This window comes from Tiliqua scincoides, chromosome 4, assembly GCF_035046505.1.
Source record: "Tiliqua scincoides isolate rTilSci1 chromosome 4, rTilSci1.hap2, whole genome shotgun sequence".
In the NCBI taxonomy this organism is placed as follows: domain Eukaryota; kingdom Metazoa; phylum Chordata; class Lepidosauria; order Squamata; family Scincidae; genus Tiliqua; species Tiliqua scincoides.
This window is the reverse complement of record NC_089824.1, coordinates 168705617-168726568: the sequence shown is the minus strand read 5'-3', so window position 1 is coordinate 168726568 and position 20952 is coordinate 168705617. Positions and strand designations below refer to the sequence as shown.

Genomic DNA, 20952 nt, shown 5'->3' with positions numbered 1-20952 from the left:
CCTCCCCCTCCTGCATCCCTCGCCTCCTCCTGCGCTGGTGGGCGCAGGGCAGGCAGGCAGGCTGGTAGCAAGAGGTGCTCCATCCAACAGGGCAGTCCCGCTACCGCTGCCCAGCGGGTGGGCTGGAAAGAGCGCTGTGTCGCCTCCTGCAGCGCTGCCGGTGCCTCCCACCGCGCGGGCAGGAAGAGCGAGCGAGCGAGCGAGTGAAAGCCAGCCAGCCAGCCAGCCAGGGGCTGCGGGAGCTGGGCATGCCTTCGCTCGCCCCGGGCGGCCTCCGAGCCTCGCGCTCCTAGCTGAGCCTCCGCCTCGTCTTGGCCCCGGCCCCGCGGAGCTCCATGGTGGTTGAGGGGCAGCGCTCTGCTGCGGCGCGGAGAGGAGGAGGAGGAGGAGGAGGAGGGCATGGCCGCCCAGGGGGACAGCTGCAGCGTCAAGGTGGCAGTGAGGTGAGACCGGAGGGGGGCTTCGCTTGCAGGTGGATGCCAAGCAGGGGCGAACAAAGGGGTCTCCCTCCCTCTCTCGCACCGCCGGTCCATTCATTGAGCTCCCGACTGGGGGGTTGCGGGCTGCAGGTCTCCCAGGATGCACGCTGCTGGCTGGCACTGGGCAGGCTGGCTCGTGCGTGGTGGCTGTGGGGCGATGCTGCTGCCACTGCCACCCTTGCAACAGTGGATCGGGGTGTGTGTTGCGTAGGCATCCTGGGGAAGAGACGTGTGTGTGTGTGCCTGCCTGCAAGGGCGTGTAGGCTGGGATCCTTATTGTTCCTCTTTGTCTCTGCTGCACACGGGGTCACCCAAAGTGGGACGTCCAAATGCTGGAGTGTTTGGGTGCCTGCGATGAGAGCAGCAGCAGCAGCCAGCCCCTTTGCTTTCCCTCCTGGGAGTTAAAAGCCTCCATCCTGCTCATGAAACCCTTTTTAAAAAATCCCTTTTTCCTTCCACTTCTTGCAGGCTGCAGGCAGAGAGGGCTCTCAGGGTTTCCCTGCCTTCTGAAAGGGACTCAGGGCTGCCCCTCCCTCTCCCCCCATCTAGCTGCAGCCAGAGCAAGAGCAACAAGGAAATCCTGTATTTTGCACATTGTCACTGCATTCTGCTGCCTACAGTCATCTCTGTGGGAGAGTGTGCAGTGCACCCTCTGCCTCTCCCTCATTGATATCTCTGATCAATCCCTCGCTGTCAGGTTTCCGCATGGGCTCACTAGTTCCTTCCCTGGTTAGGCTCTTATCTCCCTCCAACAAAAATCTCTTTTCTTTGGCTGGCAGTGTGTTTTTCCTACCCCAGTGTTTGTGTTTTTAATCTGGCACATGCAGGTGCCTGGTCTTTGAAGAGCATCCTTTCATTTAGGGTGGGGTTGAGGTGTGTGAATCTTTCCTATGCAGTGTCTTCTGCATCACTCCCAGCCTGCATGTATGTATATTTCCTTGCTCCTTGGCCATTTTGGGTGTCAAGTTAAGTGCATTGCAGGTCTAAGACTTCCTTTTCTGTTCACCTGAAACTAGGGAATTGTTGCCCATTGCAGGGGAAGGGCGGTGTTAATGCAGAGGCACATTCTATTGGAGTTCCCTTCCTTTGTACTGACTCTTGTCACTGAGGATGCAAGACCAGCCCTTTGTGTGTGTGTGTGTAGGTTTGAATGATGCTTAATAGGACTCTGGAAACTGCATCTGGTAGTAACTGAACAGTGAGGGGAATTTTAAAGTGTGTGCGTTTGGGTTGGCTTTTTCTCTGCCTCTCTGTACAATCTGTCATCCTGAGGGGTTAAATAGTCTTTGTCAAATTGGAGTTGTGGAGTGGGGGGGAAGGGGCTTTGTCCAAATACTGAGCTAGTGTGTGCTGAACACAGAGCTTTGGGGGTGCCATTTTCGCACTGTACTTCATTGCTGCTGTCAAAGATTGAGGGGCAACCTGTATGGAATGCAAAATAATTCACCTGAATGCAGGTGAGGACACTGATGCAGAGGAGGCCCCCACCTGGGCTTAGTTTCTCTTCTGTGAATAAATTCGTCATTTGTACCCATTGTGCTAGAGCATGCTGCAAAACCAGGAGCATGTAGCCTTGCATTGTGTGCTCCTTTTTATAGCATGAGGACATTGTCATAGAAGCTTGTTGCAACAAAAAGCAGAAACCTCTTGTACTGTATATGATCTATTAGTCCTTCCTACCTAGTTAGCTCTGTCCAAAGAGAGTGAATCTGTTGATCCAAGAGCTGTGAAAACAGGGTGGTTTTCCTGCCTCTCTTTCCTGGCTTCTGCACTCTCCACCCTGGGTCATTTTTTTTGTATACTTTGGCTCCCTTGGAGGACTGAGAGCTAGAAGTATAAAACACAGCTCTCATTCTACCTTTTATAACAATTGTGTCCCCACCAAGATTCTATATTCTCCTGTTGGAGATTGCATGCAAGAACCAGTCTTTCAGTTGAGCAGACTATTATTTATAAAAATAAGAAGCACAGACTGAGCTTCTTCAATAAGTTGAGCAGACCTCGAGTCCACCAGTCCTGGTGCTGAAAACAAACCTCATCCCAGACTGAAGGGAAAGGCACAAGCATGCAGAAGAGATTTGATTCTGGAGCTTTATGTTCACATGAAAGTACTCCTCTTTGATAGACTGTACTGTACCTATGGTCAGTGCTATAAGTATTTGTCTACATTTGCCTTGCACAAACAGTACCACCAGAGGATTTATTTCTGAGATTTCTGACTTTTAAAAAGTATCCAAAATTCTAGACCTTATGCTTTTTATTTTTTAAACAATTGCCTTGCTCTTTTTCAGCCTACAACACGAAGCAGCTTACAATAACCAATAATGATAGTGATGATAATTTAAAAAAAGAATGTAATGAAGGCAGTAGCAGTGAAACAGCAGCTTTGCAGCTCAGAAAAAGCATAGGCAACAGATCGGTATCCTATAGGCCAGGGGTGTCCAAACATCATCTCTCTGACACTATGTTGGGGGCTGGAAAAAAAAGCATTAATTAACATTTCAAATTTGAATAAATGTACATAAATTTATATAAATGAATATATTAGAAATGGAACTTATATGAATGAAAGAAGGCCTTGCACTAGCTCAAGGCTTATAAAAGGCATCAGGCCTTTCCTTTGCTGCCGCTGCTACATCGCAGACGTGAAACAACAAGCAGTGGAGGGAGCCCTTTTCTCACAGCTCACGCGAGAAGTCGAACAGTCGCCCTCACACTGAGAGCAGTTGCATTGGGCCAGTGAGGGCTCCATCAAGTCTCCAGAGGGCTAGTGGCTCATTGGAGACTGAGGGCCTGAATTTGGGGTCCTTGAGGGCTGGAAATGGCCCCGGGCCGGGGTTTGGGCATCCCTGCTATAGGCCATAGGGCAAAGGAGAAGTCCACATCAGTGCCTTCTGGGTCCAACCTTCCATATACAGTGCCTCTTATACCCCTCTTCATAAAGTGGTCTAGAAGGATCTCTTAATGGTATTAACGGCTACTGACAGAAGAATCAATTAGCTCACATGCTCTTCCCATCTACCTCCTGATACGTCATATTCCAGGGCTGCTGAACTTCAGTCGCCAAACTAGGTTGGAAGCATGACTGAAATTTATCTGAATTAATTGTGTCCGGCCATATGCAGAGAAGCTTAAACATATGCCTAGTGTCTTAAAAGTCAAATAGAAGGGAACACTGTTTCCAGAGGTCCGGGCATGGAGCTGCAGAGCCCTATGTAGCTCCTAACCTTTTCCCTTCAAGAAAACGGCATGAAGCCGATATAGGCAAATCTGTTTGCATACATTTCTGTAGTGTGGACAGAATTTGGGCATTGTTACACTCAATGCAATGTATTGCGAATTCTATGCCCGGCTCTTTATTCTGGGCACTGTCTGTTTTTTGACAGTCTGCAGATATGGTGAGGAGAGAAGGCTGCTTGAAGAAATGAAATGTTAAAGAATTCTGTGGTGGCCAGTCTGCAAAAAGCAGTGGGTCAACCTGCCTGTGTCTTTGACTGCTACCTGCTCCTGCCTCTTGCAGAGCACTTCTAGTCTTTATAAGGGCACCCCTTATTAGTATGCTTATGAGCCTAGCAAATGTGCTATTTGTATTGACTGAGTTGCCAGAGTTGTCATATTGGAAGCTAAAGGAAGTAGCATGATAATATGATGGAGTTTATTTTAAGTGCAGGCCTGCATCCTTCCAAACAATACATAAAGCAACCATTGATGCCTAATTCTTCCCCTCCCTAGATTCCCATTGGGGTTGGTCCTAGGAAGGCCTAATTCTTAATCTCTCAACAATGCAAATAGATAAATATCCAGAAGGGCTAACTAGTCAGAAAAGCAAGCATCAGATATCTATCATACTGTGAAAGGTGATCTCATTCTTTTTATGGCTGAAAAGTGTGAACAAGAGTGTCTCATAATGTCTTCTAGCATTTAGAAGTCTTGTGTTATTTTCCTGTGTTGCAGTTTGAGTGAGGTCATTCATTTAGCCCATAGGTTACGTATGATCTCTCTCAGACAGCATGTTAGCATTCCTACAAAGTTGCTTTGATACTGTCAGGCCATCAGTTCATCTAGCTTGGTGTGGTCTATGCTAAATAGAGTGACTTCATAGTTTCCAACCGGTATCTTCCTTGAATTTGCCAGGTAGCGAACCTGATATCTTCTGCACGTAAAGCATGGGCTCTATCACTGCTCTGTGATTCATTGGCTCCAATCCATTGTAAAGAACAATGTGTATAAATTGAACATATATTAGCTCATTTAGAGAAGCATGTTCAGAAAACAAAATTATTCTCTTGGGCAATCATGCTACATCTTGTGTGAGTGATGCGCTAATGATTCTGAGAGACTTCACTGGAGCTCTTACTAAGCTGAACAATGCATTGTCTTTTGTAGTGTGGCCTAGGTGGGGTACAAGAGAGGAGAAAACAATCCGAATGTTCATCCTGTCTTGGGCTCTTAGCCCTTCCTTTGTATGCAGAATGGGGAGGACTGTGTCTCTCTGCAGGTTTTACCTTCTGAAAATGAGGCTGGGTACCTTAAATGTGGGTTGGAGGGAGGTAAGTGGTTGCACCTGGCTTCACAAAGGTCACAGTAGAAAGAAACAACACTGCTTATATCTGACAGACTAGTATGCATGTTATAGTGGTCACAAACTGCTGAAACTCACCATCTCATGTTGAGTGCTCTGCTCTGCAGCTTTAACTTCTAGAGTGGGGTGCTGAACCTATGACTTGCAAGCCCTTGGTGGCATGCAGTGCCACCCCTTGCTTCTTTAAACCCCACTCTGACCAATAACCTGTCCCAGGATGTGGCTGCTGGGAAGCTGGTAGCAGCCGCAGCCGCTGGAGAGTGAGGGAAATCTCAAGAGATCTCTGCTCTGGCAGAAGATTGGGAAAACCCAGAAGTACAGGTGAGGAACTGGCTGGATAAATAAAAGGAGGCTGACAGCGGGGATGAGAATAGGCCAGGAAAGGGCCCTTAAAGGCTGCAAAGAGCCCTGGCTGCACATGGAGGCAGATAAGAGGTGGGTGCACTACTGGTGGAGGGTAGAGATGAGGCTGGAGAGGGAGCGCAGCCAATCGCAGACCAGTGATCAAGCACCTGCAGGCAGAGAGGGCACAACAAGAATGGCTGGCTCAAGGGACACTCCAGGGCTGAACCAGGGGAAGGGCTTCAAGGGAGCGCTGTGCTTGGGGAAGAAGTTAACAGTGTGGATATATGGCAGACTGCAGAAGAAGAACCCAAACCACACCCAAGGAGGGACCCAAGCCACTACTAGGAAGGCCCAGTGGCAGAGAACTTCCCAAGATTCGCCAGTGGACTCCCTTGGCCACCCATGTTTGGAGACCTACCTACTGCAGGCTTTCAACTGCCAGCCATGGCCACCCATGCCCAGTCTAAACCTTGCAATTATTTTTTTCAGCAAATATATTTGACCTATATTACAACTGTTGTTTAGCATGGCATGCATATTTTTAGATTTATTTCTGTATCAGTGACATCAGTTTGTACTGGCTAATATAAAACAGTTGTTGATTGGTTGTATATTTTCTAATTGGCCAATGAAAATAATCCCTTTAAAATTATGTAAATGTGCATGTGCAGTGTACCATGGGTACACAAGGGAATTTTTTTAGAAGAGTACTGTATCATGAATTTGGGCACACACTCTCAAAAAGGTTCGCCTCCCCTGGCTAGAATGACTTGTCACTTGGACAACCCTCATCGCATGGGAGCTTCCATACAGCTTTCAAGAACTGTGAGAAACATTCTTGGGGAAATGGAAACTTTTCTCTCGCGTTAAGGTATCTATGGAATCATGGCATGGTTCACCATCCATAGGAAAACTGTTTTCCGTGGGCTCTTTGTTACGATTACCATCTGCTTATAGGCCCTAATAAGTGATTTTTGCCTCCAGTCCACAATCAAATGCTGTGTTAAACATTCCCAAGGCTAGCATCCATGTAGAACTTGGCAGTTACATGGCTGGTAAGTCATTTTGCAATAGAAAAAAGTAGGGGCAAAAAAGCTGTCAAATCAGTGGTGCTTTAACGCTTCTTGAACTGTCATCATAAGAGCAGGAATAAGTCAGGTGGGTCTCTATCCCTCAGTAGTTGTCTAGTTGGGACCTGTGCAGTTGGTCATGACAGTGGCACAGGCAGGCCTTTGAACATTAATAGCAGTACTGTGAGCTGAATGCATGAAAAAGTAGTTGTTATACCTCATCTAATCTAAAGGGCACCTATTTTTTTTCCTGTATCCTTGATCTTCAGCTGTATGGGCAGTGAGTTTTTACTTGATGTCATTAGTATATTTCATCAATATATTTATAATTATCACCCTAGGGTCCCTAAAAAAAATACTGAATAAGAATTGGCATCAGGATTGATCCTTGAGAAACACCATATTTTCTCCCATTTGAAGGTTTGCCTTTTTAAACAAAGCCACCTCATGTTTCCCCTTCTGCCAAGTTCTTTATCCGTCTTATTGTGCATGCATCTCCAGTTTAATTAGTAATTGCCAATGTGGTACTGCATTGAATGCTTTGCTGCATTTCGCCTGCTCAGAAAACCAATTATCTTCTCAGAAAAGAATATCAGATTAGTCTGGCACAAGCCTGCGCAACATGCCCCCCTCCCTGAGGTTGTCCGCCGCACAGCATTCATGTATTCTGTGGCATGCCAGGTGATTGATAAATACCCATTCTCTTTGGTATTTATCACTTGGAACTATGTGTTGCAGTCTTTGTCCAGCACAGCCTAAGTAAACCCATGTTGCCTTGCATCTCATGTGTTTTTTTTCTCATACATCTGTAATTATCCTTCTTGTCTTTCACTGAAAGTGTGTTTCATATAAGCAGAGCATGTCACACCATCAGAAGATGAGGCTGTTAGGAGCACAAAATAAATAGTACAGACAATAATACTGTGCAATGGTTACTAGTTGGTGCCATCATATACCTCTAAGCCAGGTGTGTTGGAGCTTTCTTCTTAACAGTATTTATATACCGCTTTTCAACTAAAAGTTCACAAAGTGGTTTACAGGGAAAAATCAAGTAACTAAATGGCTCCCTGTCCCAAAAGGGCTTACAATCTAAAAAGATGCAAATGAAAACCAGCAGACAGCCACTAGAACAGACAGTGCTGGGGTGAGGTGGGCCAGTTACTCTCCCCTTGCTAAAAAAAGGAGCACCCACTTGAAAAACTGCCTCTTACCCAATTAGCAGGGGTTCTTCTGATTTATGTGGTCAGGGTGCTTTCTCTCTCTCTGCCTGTCTGTCTGCTTACAAACAGAAAGGCTTGCATTATCAGCTGATCTGCTTATCCAGATATGTCTAATCTTTTTCACATGATAGCAATTTAAAAAAAAAAAAAACTTTTCAGTTTTAATGCCTTACACAGAGAGGGGAGAGAGAAAATGTGTGTAGAAGATCCAGAGACACTATACACAGAAGAAATCTGGACTTTTGAAGGGAACCTTATTCTGTGTCACTCAAAGTATTTTTTTATTCATATTTACAGTAGAGATGGTGGTTTTAAGTGTGCCTTTGTTTCTACAGAGGTCCATACACAGCTTGGGATATAACATTTCAGATCAAGGAATTGGCTCATGTTAAAGGAAAGTTTTGACTTTCTTCACTGAGAATGCTGTGGCAGGAGGAGTTGCACATTTGTAGTTTCAGGCTGTAGTCCTATAATGCTTGCTTGGGAGGAAGCCTCGTTGAACACAGTGGAATTGAAATACATCTAGGGCTGCACTGTCAGTCTTTTACAAAAAAGGAACTGTTCTTTCCAAGATCCATCTCTCATCTGGCAAATATTCAGATTTACCCATGATCAGATTAATTTTATTTTTAAGGGAGAGTGCAGGGGAGCATTGACCAGAACATGCTTCAAGGCATTGGAGAGAGTAGATGTAGAACTTAATCCCTAGAGAAGTAAGAACTGGATAAAATATTCCTGCTTCATTCATATCAGTACCAAATAAAGTGGGATAGGCAAGTTACTGTCCAAATTGGAGGGAGTAACAGTACATTGGTGTTCTGTCTTCTGGACAGTCAAGTCAGACCTAAGGCCATGGACATGCACGTTCCCCTTAAAGTTAACCATTTTCATATGTGGCGAGCTCCTGGTTTATTAAACCATTGTTAAGGGAAGTTAACCAGGATCAAACTGGAGTTTCAGATCAGACTAAAGCAGAGCTTCACGTTACGTATGAACTCAGGAAATCGGATTTACTTCAAATCACAGTTAAAGAGCAAACAAGGATCTGAAACTCTAGTTTGATCCAGGTGTGTTCTTTAACTGTGGTTTGAAGTAAACTCGATTTTCTGAGTTCATATGTAATGCGAAACTCTGCTTCAGACTGAAAGTAAACAACGTCCCCTCTCTTATTTGCAAGGGAGGGGGAAAGAGTGTGTAGGCCTGTGGCTCTCAGAGAAGCATTCACATAGCAGGAAACCATGGTTTCCTTTATGCCAGAACTGGGCATATACAGTAGAACCTCCAAAGTTGACCACCTCTCTATAATGACCACCTCCTTAAGTTGACCTGATTTTCACAGTATGGACAGACACTGCATATACACTATGGGAGACTAACCTCTCTATATTGACCACCTCTGTAAGTTGTATCTTGACCACTTCAACCATTGCACAGAGTATTAATTTACCCTCCGTAAGTTGCCCACTGAACATGATACTGTGGGCCTGTGTTTTGTCTAGTTTGTCTCATCTTGGCAAAGCAAGAAGCCACGTGACAATCCCTCCCCTACGCCTGCTAGCGCGTGTGTGAAAGGGTTTTATAGGTGAGCACACTGCACGTAGCCAACAGACCTGAGCCAGCTGCCAGTTGTACCAGGACATGTACCAAGTTGTGAGGGACATGAGGTTGCTTGTACATAGTGAAGCCACTGTCCTTTCACTTTGGTTCCCATCACCAGTGCATTACTTTACACTTGTATTGAAACACAACTGCTATTTTGCTGCCTATTCTCCCGGTTTGGAGAGCTCCTTCTGGAGCACTTCACAATCTGGTCTTCACCACTCAGAAAAGTTTAGTGTCATCCACAAACTTGTCCACCTCCCTGCTTATTCCTGTTTCCAGGTCATTTATGTAAATGTTGAAAAGCACCAGTCCCAGGACATATCCTTGAGGCACTCCACTTTCCACCTCTCTCTACTTTTTTTTGTCAATTGCCCATTGACACCCACTCTCTGTTTCCTGGTCCTCAACCAGTTCCCAATCCATGAGAGGACCTGTCCTCTTATTCCCTGACTGTGGAGTTTTCTCCACAGCCTTTCATGAGGAACTTTATCAAACACCTTCTGGCATTTAGTGAATCTGAGGAGACCCAGTGGAGGCCAGGCAGCCTAAGTAAAAAAAAGTGTGTTTTTTTAGCTGTTGGGGCTATGTAACATGCTACATGCTGTGGGCTGGCAAGAGATAGCATTGGTCTGCCTGTCTGCTATGAAACCAAGTATTTTTTTTACAATTTTTTTAAGCTTATGAATTTTCAGGGTTTTTTTTAAACACTGATTGTAGGCTGTTTATTCTCTGTCTCTTGATATAGATATAGATGATATAAATAGTAAGCATCACAAGAGGATCAATTCTCATTGATATTTGTAATAAAACTTTTAAAAAATCCAATCTAAATAATAACTTGGCCTTGCATTTGTTGTCCTGGGAGCTAAACATGATAATATTTAAATGCCTTTTTCCCCGTATGGTGACCACTATGTTGACCAATTTCCTCCAGTCCCTTGGGTGGTCAACTTAAAGAGGTTCTACTGTAGTTGTTAACAAGGCTCTTAGTGTTTTTATTGGTTGTATAAACTTCCCCACCACTATTTGTTCTAAGGCATAGTTTCTCAACCAGTGGTATTCGTACCACTGGTGGCACTTGAGGTGGTGTCCAGTGGTACTTGTGGGTCCCCCAGACCCCTGCAGCCTGGCAGTGAGATCAGCAATGCAATGTGACAAGCAGCTGCAAGAGGCTCAGCGGCAGAGCTCCAGCATGTGGTTTTCATGTGCTTGAAAATGCCCTCCCATCCATCCTTAGCCTTTTAGTGGTGTTTGTCATGTTGAGTCTGGCCTCCCAAACTGAAAGTAACTGGCATTCTGGTGTACTTCCAATAGGTGGATTATGCAAAGTATCTTTGGTGGGGGAGAAACTTGAAGAACCCTGTTCTAAGGCAAATCCTGTAGCAGGAAGAAGAGCCAGGGCTAGACTCAAAATGACTTTCACTTACTCTGTGAATTGTCTTGAAAGCTGATTTGCTTAAATTCATTTGCACATGTTTAATTCAATCTCCAGTCTGGTTCATATCTGTTCTAGATTAATCTGAGTTGCCACAAAGCATTTTCTGTGGAAATAACGTACAAAACTCAGACCCTGCTGCTGTCAGAGGCTTCCCAACAGACCAACTGATTACAGTAGTTTGTGGGTTTCCTGCTTGCTTCTGATCTAGCAGTCTCTGCTTGTCTTAGTTCATAAATTGCCCCCACACCCACTGTTGCAGACTCATGTGTTTCAGCTGTGAGTGTCCCCAGAGTTTCTAGTCACTTCTGGGCTGCTAAGTATTTCTGCATGCAGCTGTGGTCTGTTAGCTCTGCAGGAGAATCAAGGGTACAAGTTTGCAATATCAGTAAAACTGACTTGTGGCTCTTAAAATCTAAAGTGGAATGACAGTATTACCAGTGATAATAGTACATTACTCTTAAAAATTAATCTCCAGTTGTGTTAATATGAAAATTGATCACATTTATCTTTTACTTCTGTCCTCTGCCAGACAGGGCTGTGTACTTCAACTGGCGGACTTTTGAACTTTAGGTGGGGCCTAAAGACATTTTTGTTTCGATTTGCCTTCTGAGTATAAAGTTTTTTCATTTGGAGTATTTGGTGTTGCCCTTTTTATTGATTGCTGCTGGTTTTGTTTCTCTGGCTTTTAATGGGATGTTTTTAAGGTTGTCTTAATCAAGATTTTAATGTTTATATTGTTTAGAATGTGATTTTATGTTTGTAAGCCAGTTTTAATACCCTTTCCGGAGATAAAGCAGGGTATAAATTTGCAAATAAATAAAGCGTGTTATTCTGAAAGTGTAGGAATAGCCACTATTGTCTCTTTCCAGAAGAATGGCATGCAAATAAATTACAGATTGCCTGAGGCTTTGCATCATGGGCTGCTGACCCCTTTTAACTATGCTTAACATGCAGCTTTATGAAGCGTCCTATGGCCTATCTTTCTCCACACCTCCTGCAGGTACAACTGCATCTAAAAGGCGCACACTGTATCCAGCAAGAGGGGGTGTGTGGATCAGGATGCTTTGGAGGGAAAGCGGGATTTAAATTCCCTTACCCCTCCGTAAGCTGCTCTGCAATGGGTCTCCTCGTATTTGCACCAGCAATTTAGCTGGTGCAAGTCCAAGGAGAGGAAGTGGATGGGGAGGCTGGGAAAATGGTGGATAGGATCTGATGTGCACCATGACTGCTGGATTCACAGCTTCCCCGCCACTGCCTTACTTGGTGTGTTGAGTCCAGGGAGATTCACTGATGCCTGAGGAGTGCTGCCACCTCTTGTGGCAGTGCTCTAAAAATGTCTGTTGATATAGTGCTGTGTCTGAAGCAATTTTTGTAACTGGGTTGTCCTGCGTAGTCCAATCCTAGATAGGACTGGGCTGCTAGAGAACTTGAGAGCTTGCTTAGGATTTTGCATTTATTTGGTTGGTCCTATTGAAGGTATTGCCAGATTGTAGGTTTTATTTATTTATTTCTAATGGACCCATATTTTTATTTTGTGTTTCTTTGGGGATTATAGTTGGCTTTTATCAGTAGTTTAGAAAGGCAAGAGGACAATGGTAATGTGGGAGGTTAGAACAAATTGCCAGGGAGGTGTGTTTTCAAGAAATAATAATTGAAACACTTACAGAGGCCTCCATTGAGCAGTTCCTGTAGTGTCTGAGAGCCCTTGTCAGTGCTGAGAAGGGCCAGGAAATGCAGCTTGTGAAACTGGTGGAAGGAAGTAGATTTCAAGTTTATTTAAACCCTTGCAACCTCCAGACCTCAGCCATTTTTGTAAACATTCTTGCTGAGACGTGCTGGGTTTTGGATGTCTCAGAGAGGCTGAGGCTCTGCTGTAGTAATCCCTCCTTCTAACCCTGCATATGTTGTGTCTTCTCCCCTCTGGGAGCAGCAGATCGTTTCTGCTCTAGTGCTGCTTTTGGCAAAGGTGTGATGGTCCCAAGGGAATTGCAGCATCTTGACTGGATGTCTATCTGATTGTCTAAGAGTTGTGTAAAGGAACAAGAACTACCCCACTGTAGTTCCCTGCCCCCACACTGCTGTGTTTGATGTCATCTAAGCAACAGGAAGACTTTACAGGATGTAATTGGCGGGTATTCTTGGTGGCATGGGGGTTGGGAGAAGTGTTTGAAAATGCTGGTTTTAAGTAGAAGTGTCTTCAGTTTAGTCTGCTTCCACTGGAGTGGTAGTAGTAGGGCTATTGCCCTCAAGTATCTTTGATTGTTCTAGGTCAGGAAATTAAACAATTGGATCCAAAGCAAGGAGCACTTAGTGCATTTTTCATGCATAACATGCTATAGCTTAACTTTTGCGTGTGACCAGATTGCGGAAACTCGCATCAATGGCAATTTATGTTGATTTTCCTTCTGTGTCCAAGCCTATATTAACATTTGCTCATGACATGAACATTGCATGAGGTTCCAGGATGTATTAAAGCTTTATGTGTGAAAACTTCCTCAGGATTAGAACGGAGTCAGAGCAAGGCAGAAAGAAATTGAGGGTCAGATCTGTGCTGAGAACTTAGCAGTCATCGCTACTAAACAGGCTTTCCTTACATATACAGTAGTTTCTAACAAGAGACAGGCTGGACCCTGCCAGTGCATATGGCACGATCAAACCTGCTTGATGCATGCCAGCCTGACATGAGGACCTGGTCTCTAAACATTACAGCAGCCTTATCAAGGAATGAAATGAAACCATGGCAAACCAGCTCTTCTGGCCCTGCTGTAAACATCTGAAAGATTGGGAGGCTTTTGCTTCCTTGTCTGCAAAACGGTCAGCTGGAAAACAGTGCAGTACTGAAAGTGAAGTATGCACGACTGAGGAGATAGTGCTCTCTAAGCACACACACACACACACCCCAAGGGATGTAAATGCTGTTAACTGGCTCAATGAGGGCATTTCTTTCTAGGGTTCTGGATGGGCTGCTGTCATGTTAGTGAGATTTCATTTGGCATCATTGAATCTGTCAGCACAAGAAAGGCACAGTAGGAGCTGGCAAACGACAGCCTGTCTGTATGCTCTGGAAATTTCATGTATTAAGCACAGAGTTTGGGTTTTTTGCTTTTTTTTTTGAAATGGCACATGGAATTTGCCACTGAGGTGCTACCAGAGAATATGTACTTCAGAAAACAATGGATATGAAAGAAGGATATGTGGCAGCTGATTTGGGCAGGATTACAAGGGGGGGGGTTGTTTTGAGATTCTTCATTTTCTTTCCTCCTCCCCCATCCCCAGTGGGATGGGTGCAGAAGAGCCTTACACTCTGCAATTAGCACCTTACAGTTTTGCTGATTGCAGTAGGGGCTGGCCAATCCATGAGGCCAACTGAGGCAGTGGATTGGCATGGATACCTACCTCCATTGGTCCACATGCCTACCCTGCTATAGCCCTCTACTTTTCCACACTTCCTCTTCTACTTTGTCACTCAGCTTCCAATTCAGAGAGTAGAAGAAACAGAGGCTGGCACATCACCAAGTAAGGAGAGACAGCATTTGGTACACTGCTTCAAATGCCAAGAGGTGTCAGTTCATTAGGACATACTTCCAGGTATGGTGTTTCTAATAACTGGAAAGAACCTGCTGTTCATTCATTCATTCATTCATTCAAGTCCATTGAACTTTGACAAGTTCTTCTAATAAGCTTACATTAGACATGTGCCATGAAGAGAAAGCAAGTGGTGGAATGTGTATCTTGTTGTTTTAAGGATCCTGGATAGCTCTGGTGTTGAAAGAACACCATTTAACAATTCACTTTTTACTGTTTGTGTTTCAGTCTTGGGGAAAATACTTAGGTGGAGTGTTTTTGATTTATGTGTGTGTGGGGGGGGAGGCTTCTGTGTATGTGTGGTGTGTGAGAGAGAGATGCTTCCACCAGTCCGGATTCTGTTCTGATTCTGGATGATTGAATATTTTAGCACTAAAGTATTTCATTTATATTTAAGTGTATATGCTGCTGTTTTGTTGTTAGGGAGTTTGTGTTAAAATCACTCCAAATAGAAAATTGAGGGCACCAGGATGCAGGTTGTGTCTGTTGTCTTGTATGCTCCCTCTGGCATTTGGTGGGCCACTGTGAGATACAGGAAGCTGGACTAGATGGGCCCTTGGCCTGATCCAGTGGGGTACTTCTTAAAATAAAATAGAACAAAATAGTAAGAAAATTGAATCCCTAAATTAAATGTTTGGCATCCAAAGAAATAAAACTGTATTACCCAGCCCTTTCCAAAGTCTCCTGAAAGTAAATTTTATTTCATCTCCACCACAGATGAATTGGGTAGAATTCTCTGCTGAGTCTCTGTCTTTTTGAAGAGTATCGGACAGCTGAGGTTGTCTGTAACTACACCATATGTAGACATTCAGATTGGATTTACCTCACCTTCCCTACTTGTCCATCCTATAATGCCACCCTATAAAGTACTTAACCTAATCGCTACCTCCATCTGACAAACTTCTTTTTCTGGGAAACAGCACAGTAGCCTGGTCTTCTTGCTCTTAAATAATTTGAAGGTATCTCATTGCTGTTTATCAGAATAATTGTAATTTCATTAGCAGCACCCCAGTATCAGGTTGGAGCTGCAGTATGTCTGTCTCCACCAGGAACTAACTCTCTTGAAGACACTCACCTAAAGCCACAAGGTAGAAATGAGTCCTCTAGGAAGCTAATTGCACCTGTACCGTAAGATTGCCGAATACCTTTTATTTAAAGGGGGGGGGGTATCCTATTTTTTTTTTTAACTTTTTAGGAATCTAGAGCAATCTAGTCTCAGAACATAATGACTGTCCTCTTTATAACAAAACAGATTAATACTCCAAATATCGCGGTTGTGTACAGTGGTTCATTGTCTCTAATGTTTTGACCTGGCAGTACTATTAAGACTGCAGGATTTCAGAGATTGCTCAACACTGCAAGGGCCTTGCTTTGCCTTTGAAAACCATACATGGATTCTTAACAGAGGCAGAAGAAAGCTAATTTTGCAGTAGTTGGCATCTTGATAGTTTTTAAACTGGGTGGGAGTATGGGGGATACCCACAGGGGGATGCAACCTAGGAGATCACCTGATGTCCTCTCGGGTCTTCTGCCTTTACAATCATTAAAAAAACACACTTAATTTGCTTCTTGTGCATTGTCATCAAATTCAGAACTGCAGGACATCTGGTTTTATTTACAAGAACAGTGTGAACAAAGGTGCAAAGTAAAGGTTTGGATTGTCTTTGTAGTGCAGAGGTAGCAGACTTGTGATGACATTCTGGGTTGTGCCACCCCTATGGGTATCCCTAAAACTCCCTCAAAGCATCTCATTTGTTTGTACTGTCCCTGTAAATGAAGCCAGAAGTCCTGTATTTCCTGGTTTGACAACAGTGTACAAGGAGGATGGAATGAAGGGGAATTATCTGCTTCTCCCTTGAGTGAGCAGGAAGCAGATCAAAATGGCTTGCATTGGCAGTGGTTTGTAGGGAAGGTCAGCGGCAGTAGACTTGGGTGAAAGGCGCCATGAGTCTGCTGCCCCCTAACAGTCTGCTGCTGTGGCATTCTGCGTCAGCTGGCCCTGGATACCCAGCAAAAGTCACCAGTATTCAAAATTGATTCCATTCACTGCCCTGCCAGACATTTATATCTTAGCCCTGTGGTTCCCAATCTTTTTTCACTTGTGTACCCCTTGGTAGCCCATTTCCATCAATTGTACCCCTCATATTAGCAAAATGCTTGTAATAAATATTACTGTTACTGTTATTTAAAATGTATGTTGTAGCTGTGAATAAATGACCTGATAGTGGGATTTTAAAAAGTGGAATAATTTTTATGACACACGTAGCAGGTATTTTATGCACAACAAATATTTATTGTGGTCCTTGAGCTTGTTTTGAGGCACATTGGTCCAACTGATGTAAGATTGAAATTGGGTCCAACTGATGTAAGATACGTTCTTAAATTTGGAACCGCATTCAGCTTACTATGGTATTTTTTTTAACATATAAAGGCACAAGAAGAGAAAGCCCTCTCCACCAGCTCCGTATCCTTGTTTGTATAGCTGACATGTTTTACGTGTAAATGCTGCAAGAGTTTTAAAAAAGTCTCATGCTACCATTGGATGATGCTTGCCAACACAGTACACACTGGGGCTTAGGAAAATCCTCATCTCCTAAATATGAAAACCCATTTTTCATTTTCTCTTTTTACCTGTTTGAAGAACTGGCCTTTTCACTGCTCTGCACTAAAGATATGTCTTGAGAAATACTTGGTGATTGATCAGTTTCCTCTTTATGTTTCAGCTTTTTTACTGTGCTGGTTTTCAACCACTGATCCATATCTGATAATACTTGGATTTATGACCAAAAACCTGCAGTTGGTGAGATTTTCGCAGCCGGCTAGCTGTCTTTCTTCCTATCTTTCCAGCCCCGTAAGGCATTCTGGGGTGCTACCTGCCTTTTCTGGTCATTATTCAATTCTTTTTTGAGTACCTTTAAAGGTTCTGGCAAGTACCAAGTACTCTGGGGGGGTACATGTATCCCAAGTTGGGAACCACTGTCTTTTTCCCTTCTGTTAATCATACTGTGGCAGTGGCACTACCAGGAAAACATATGTAGGGGGGGGGGCACAGAAGAGGCAAAGTGGATTTCTGATGGGAGGGAAGTGTTTCCCACATGTATTGTTGCCTCTCTTTCAGAAACCTAGCGTTTTGCATCTTAAACTTATTTTCTTCGAAGTAAGTCTGGTTAATTTTGATGGAGTTAACTTTTAAATAAGCATATGTAGGATTGGGTCCTGCCTTTAATTTCTAGTTAATGATTCTGGAGTGGGTTCATCAGTGGGGGTAGGGTGAGCTAATTGTCTAGTGGGTTCCTTGCACCCCCTCTGAGTCTGCCTCTGTAAAATGGTGTCAACTAGCACAACATTCCCAAAATTCGCCTGATCTGCTTTCTCTGATTTTTTTCTTGTGGCCGTTATGCAAATAAGGCTGTCAGCCTCTTTTTGAAGAAAGATGTCCCAGACCTTACAGTGCAACTAGGAGCCCTTCCAAGGCCTGTAGCAGCAGATTTGTGAGTCTTGTTTGAAGAGCATGAGCTCAAGCAGTGAGTATTAGGAGGTCAGTCCCTGCCTGTGCTGAGCTTCAGAGACCTGCTTTTCTTTGCACTTAATCTTGCCTCAAGGGTTCTGAACATGTGAGGCCAATAAAAAGAATGGAGTGTTGTCAAGTATAGTGTCCTTCTCTTCTCTGGATTGATCCTCCGTTAGCTTTTCTTCGGGGAGTTCTAGAACACTTCCTGTGTAGCACGTTCAGCTTTTGTGGCTTTTCATAAGCAAGCTGGGTGTCATTAAAAGTTACTGTCATAACACATTTTGGTTTCCTGCTTTGTAATTCTGTCTTAAGTTTGGCAAGTTTCTCCACACACCATGCCCTTCCACTTCTGGTATTGAGTTGAGCGTGATGGCATTAATCTCAGTCTCTTGCCTTCCATAATGGCTCAGGGTTTGTCTGTAGGGGTCTTGACCTACACTTTGAGAACTCTGTATTATGGTCTGTGACAGCAGTTCTTAAACTGTGGATGATCTGTGATAAATCGTTTGTTGGTCTGGAGACCATAACTGAAAGGAATATGCTTATGACTTTTCCCAAATAGTCACAGAAACCAACAAAACCTTTCTGCACTCTGCTGCAGTTGTACTGAAAATGCAGGGTGAGGTGGATGGAGAAATGATGCTAGGTTTGTCCATCTTATCAGTTGTTTAGACATCTGTCTGCTGAGATATTTTATTTCAACTGATAGATACCTTAGGCATGGTCAAGCCTAGCTCTATTTCCCTCTTTATCTCATGCATCTGGTACAGCTGCATTGGAGGGCAGAAAGAGCTCAGTTGTTTCAGAAATCTTTCAAGCTGCCATCGGGAGAGATGCAACAAAGCTTAAGAGTTATAGAATACTGTCGAATATGGATTCTCTTTTAAAATAAGGGATACCAAGAAGCTGAGGTGCTATTTAGAATGCAGTGATGCTGTCAGGGATGCTGCTGCCCTAGAATGTGGTAAGCTTGGAACAGTGAGCAACTGTGCTCAGAGACACAGATGTTGATTACAAAAGCTATAGTATCTCTCTGCAGATCATATTCAGTACGGAATCTTCAGCCGTGACTTCAAGGTGAAGGACAAAGGATCCATCATGTGGTCATTTGGGGGCTGCCTAGGCAAATGGCATTGTATAGTTCTGAGTTCTGTTAGATTATGTGAATACTGACTGTGGATTTGTTTGTGGGCTAATATTATGCTTAGGATTTTACGGTGTAGTGGCTATATACTGTTATGGCGATTGAAGTGCAGGCTCATTACTCAGCATGCAGTGCAGGAACAAGGTGGCTTAGAAGGAACCATTTCAACATGCTCTTAACAAAAAGATAGAGGTATCCCTAGATAGAGCTCCTTGGTTAACACAGGCCATCTGGGTTTGTGCTGAAAACCTACCCTTCCAAAACTGCTGCTAACTCAGGTGTTGAAATAGACAGATCAAAAATACACTGCAGGAGATACCCAGGTTATCGCTGCTATTCTCTTAGCATAAAAGCTGACACTAGGATGTGTAAGTACAGTATGTAATGATTAAGGGCCCAGTCCTAATCTGGGCCAGCACTGGCATTGAGCTCTGTCGCTGGGTGCTGTAAATGTGCCGTAAAGCACCCGGTGAGTAAAGAGCACCAGTGCTGGGCCCATGCCAGACAAGCCTTCTCTGTAGTGGCACCACAACTATGGTATTCCCTCCCAGGGGAATTGAGAACTACTGTACTCCCTCTCTTATGGCTTTTTGGCGAGGGCTCAAAACATACCTGTTGCGTATGGCATTTGGCTGCTGAATGGATATTTGACCTCTATGCCTCTAATAATTCTACTGTGATTTGACTGCCTCCTTGGACTTCCTTTAATTGTTAGTTTTTGTTATGTTCTACTATGTAATGCGAAGTTTTAATTGTTTTTAATGCCTTATTTGATGTTTTTACCTGTTACTAAACTTTGTACCTGTTTATAAGCTTTGTTAGCTGCCTTGGGGCCCAATCCTATCCAACTTTCCAGCACTGGTGCAGCTGCAGTGCAGCTCCGAGGTAAGGAAATAAATGTTCCCTTACCTTGATTAGGCCTCTGTGTCTGCCTCCCCACTACAGGATGCAGCATACGCCCCATTGGCACAGCAGCACCAGTACTGGAAAATTGGATCGGATTGGGCCCTTGGGCATTTATTTCTCAAATAAATAGTCTGTCCATCCGTCCAGTGCTAGGTATTGGAGAAATGGAGCACTTCACTGCAGCATATGTTCATTTGTACCAACTCCCCCAGCCCATTTTGCTGACGTTTGTGGCAACTCATTACGTGCCCCTCAAAATGATAGGCTGTCATTTTGAATGAGGCACTACCAACCTCCCAGTGCTGCTGGTGGCTTTGGGGGGGGGGGGGAGATTTCTTGTAGGGATGTATACAAGAGGCTTTCCCTGCTGTTTGACAGGAGTTAAAAGTGTAGTTGCCCTGGCAACTGTTATTTATGAACCCCTTTTCAAAGCCTTGTCATGCTCTGTTCTGCAGAATGGTTCTTCTTGGCAAGAAACATTTTGGATCAGATTATACTAGATGGTTCTGTTATTTTAACAGAGATATTTTAAAATACATTTAACTGAACTGTAAATCCTAATGGTCACATCTTGCTAGGAGAAATGTAGTTTCTGGTTCAGATCTTGCCTCTTGTCATGAACTCGTTAGGGGCCTTAGGCAAGCTGTTCCGCCTTAGCCCCTCCAGATGCAATATGGAGATGTTAAGTGCAATTGGTAGGGCTGTTGTAAAAATTACAGAGAGAATGCTTTGAACACTTCAAAGTACTGTACAAATGTTGGTATTACACTGGGTATGGAAATGCCTGTATGAGCAAGGTAAGGAAATTATTGTGTAAGGACTCTTGACCAATGCAAATCAACTGGAGGGAGGAGCAAATTGTTTTTTAGTGTATTTTTTTGTCTCTGGAAGAGGAGGGTTTTTTTTCCCTTGGCTATGTTTGTGTTGCTCTCTATAGCAAACAAGCTTCTTGTCTATGTATTGCCTAGCTCTTTCTGCATGGTTCATCTGACCCTCTGGGCTCTTAGGGAGTATCTCTTACCAGATGCTGTCAAAATATTCTGCGTTGTTTCATGAAATAGAGGACTGGC

The 20952-nt window shown here is 44.0% G+C and overlaps 1 protein-coding gene across 1 annotated transcript in view; it reads left to right on the top strand.

The window, feature by feature from the left end:
* The first annotated feature begins 381 nt into the window (after nt 1-381).
* Nucleotides 382-20952, top strand: part of KIF21B (kinesin family member 21B) — a 78957-nt gene continuing 58386 nt past the window's right edge. Inside the window, exon 1 of the mRNA XM_066623843.1 lies at nt 382-443. Coding sequence (XP_066479940.1) covers nt 400-443 — 44 coding nt within the window. The 5' untranslated portion in view covers nt 382-399. The remainder of the gene's footprint in view (nt 444-20952) is intronic.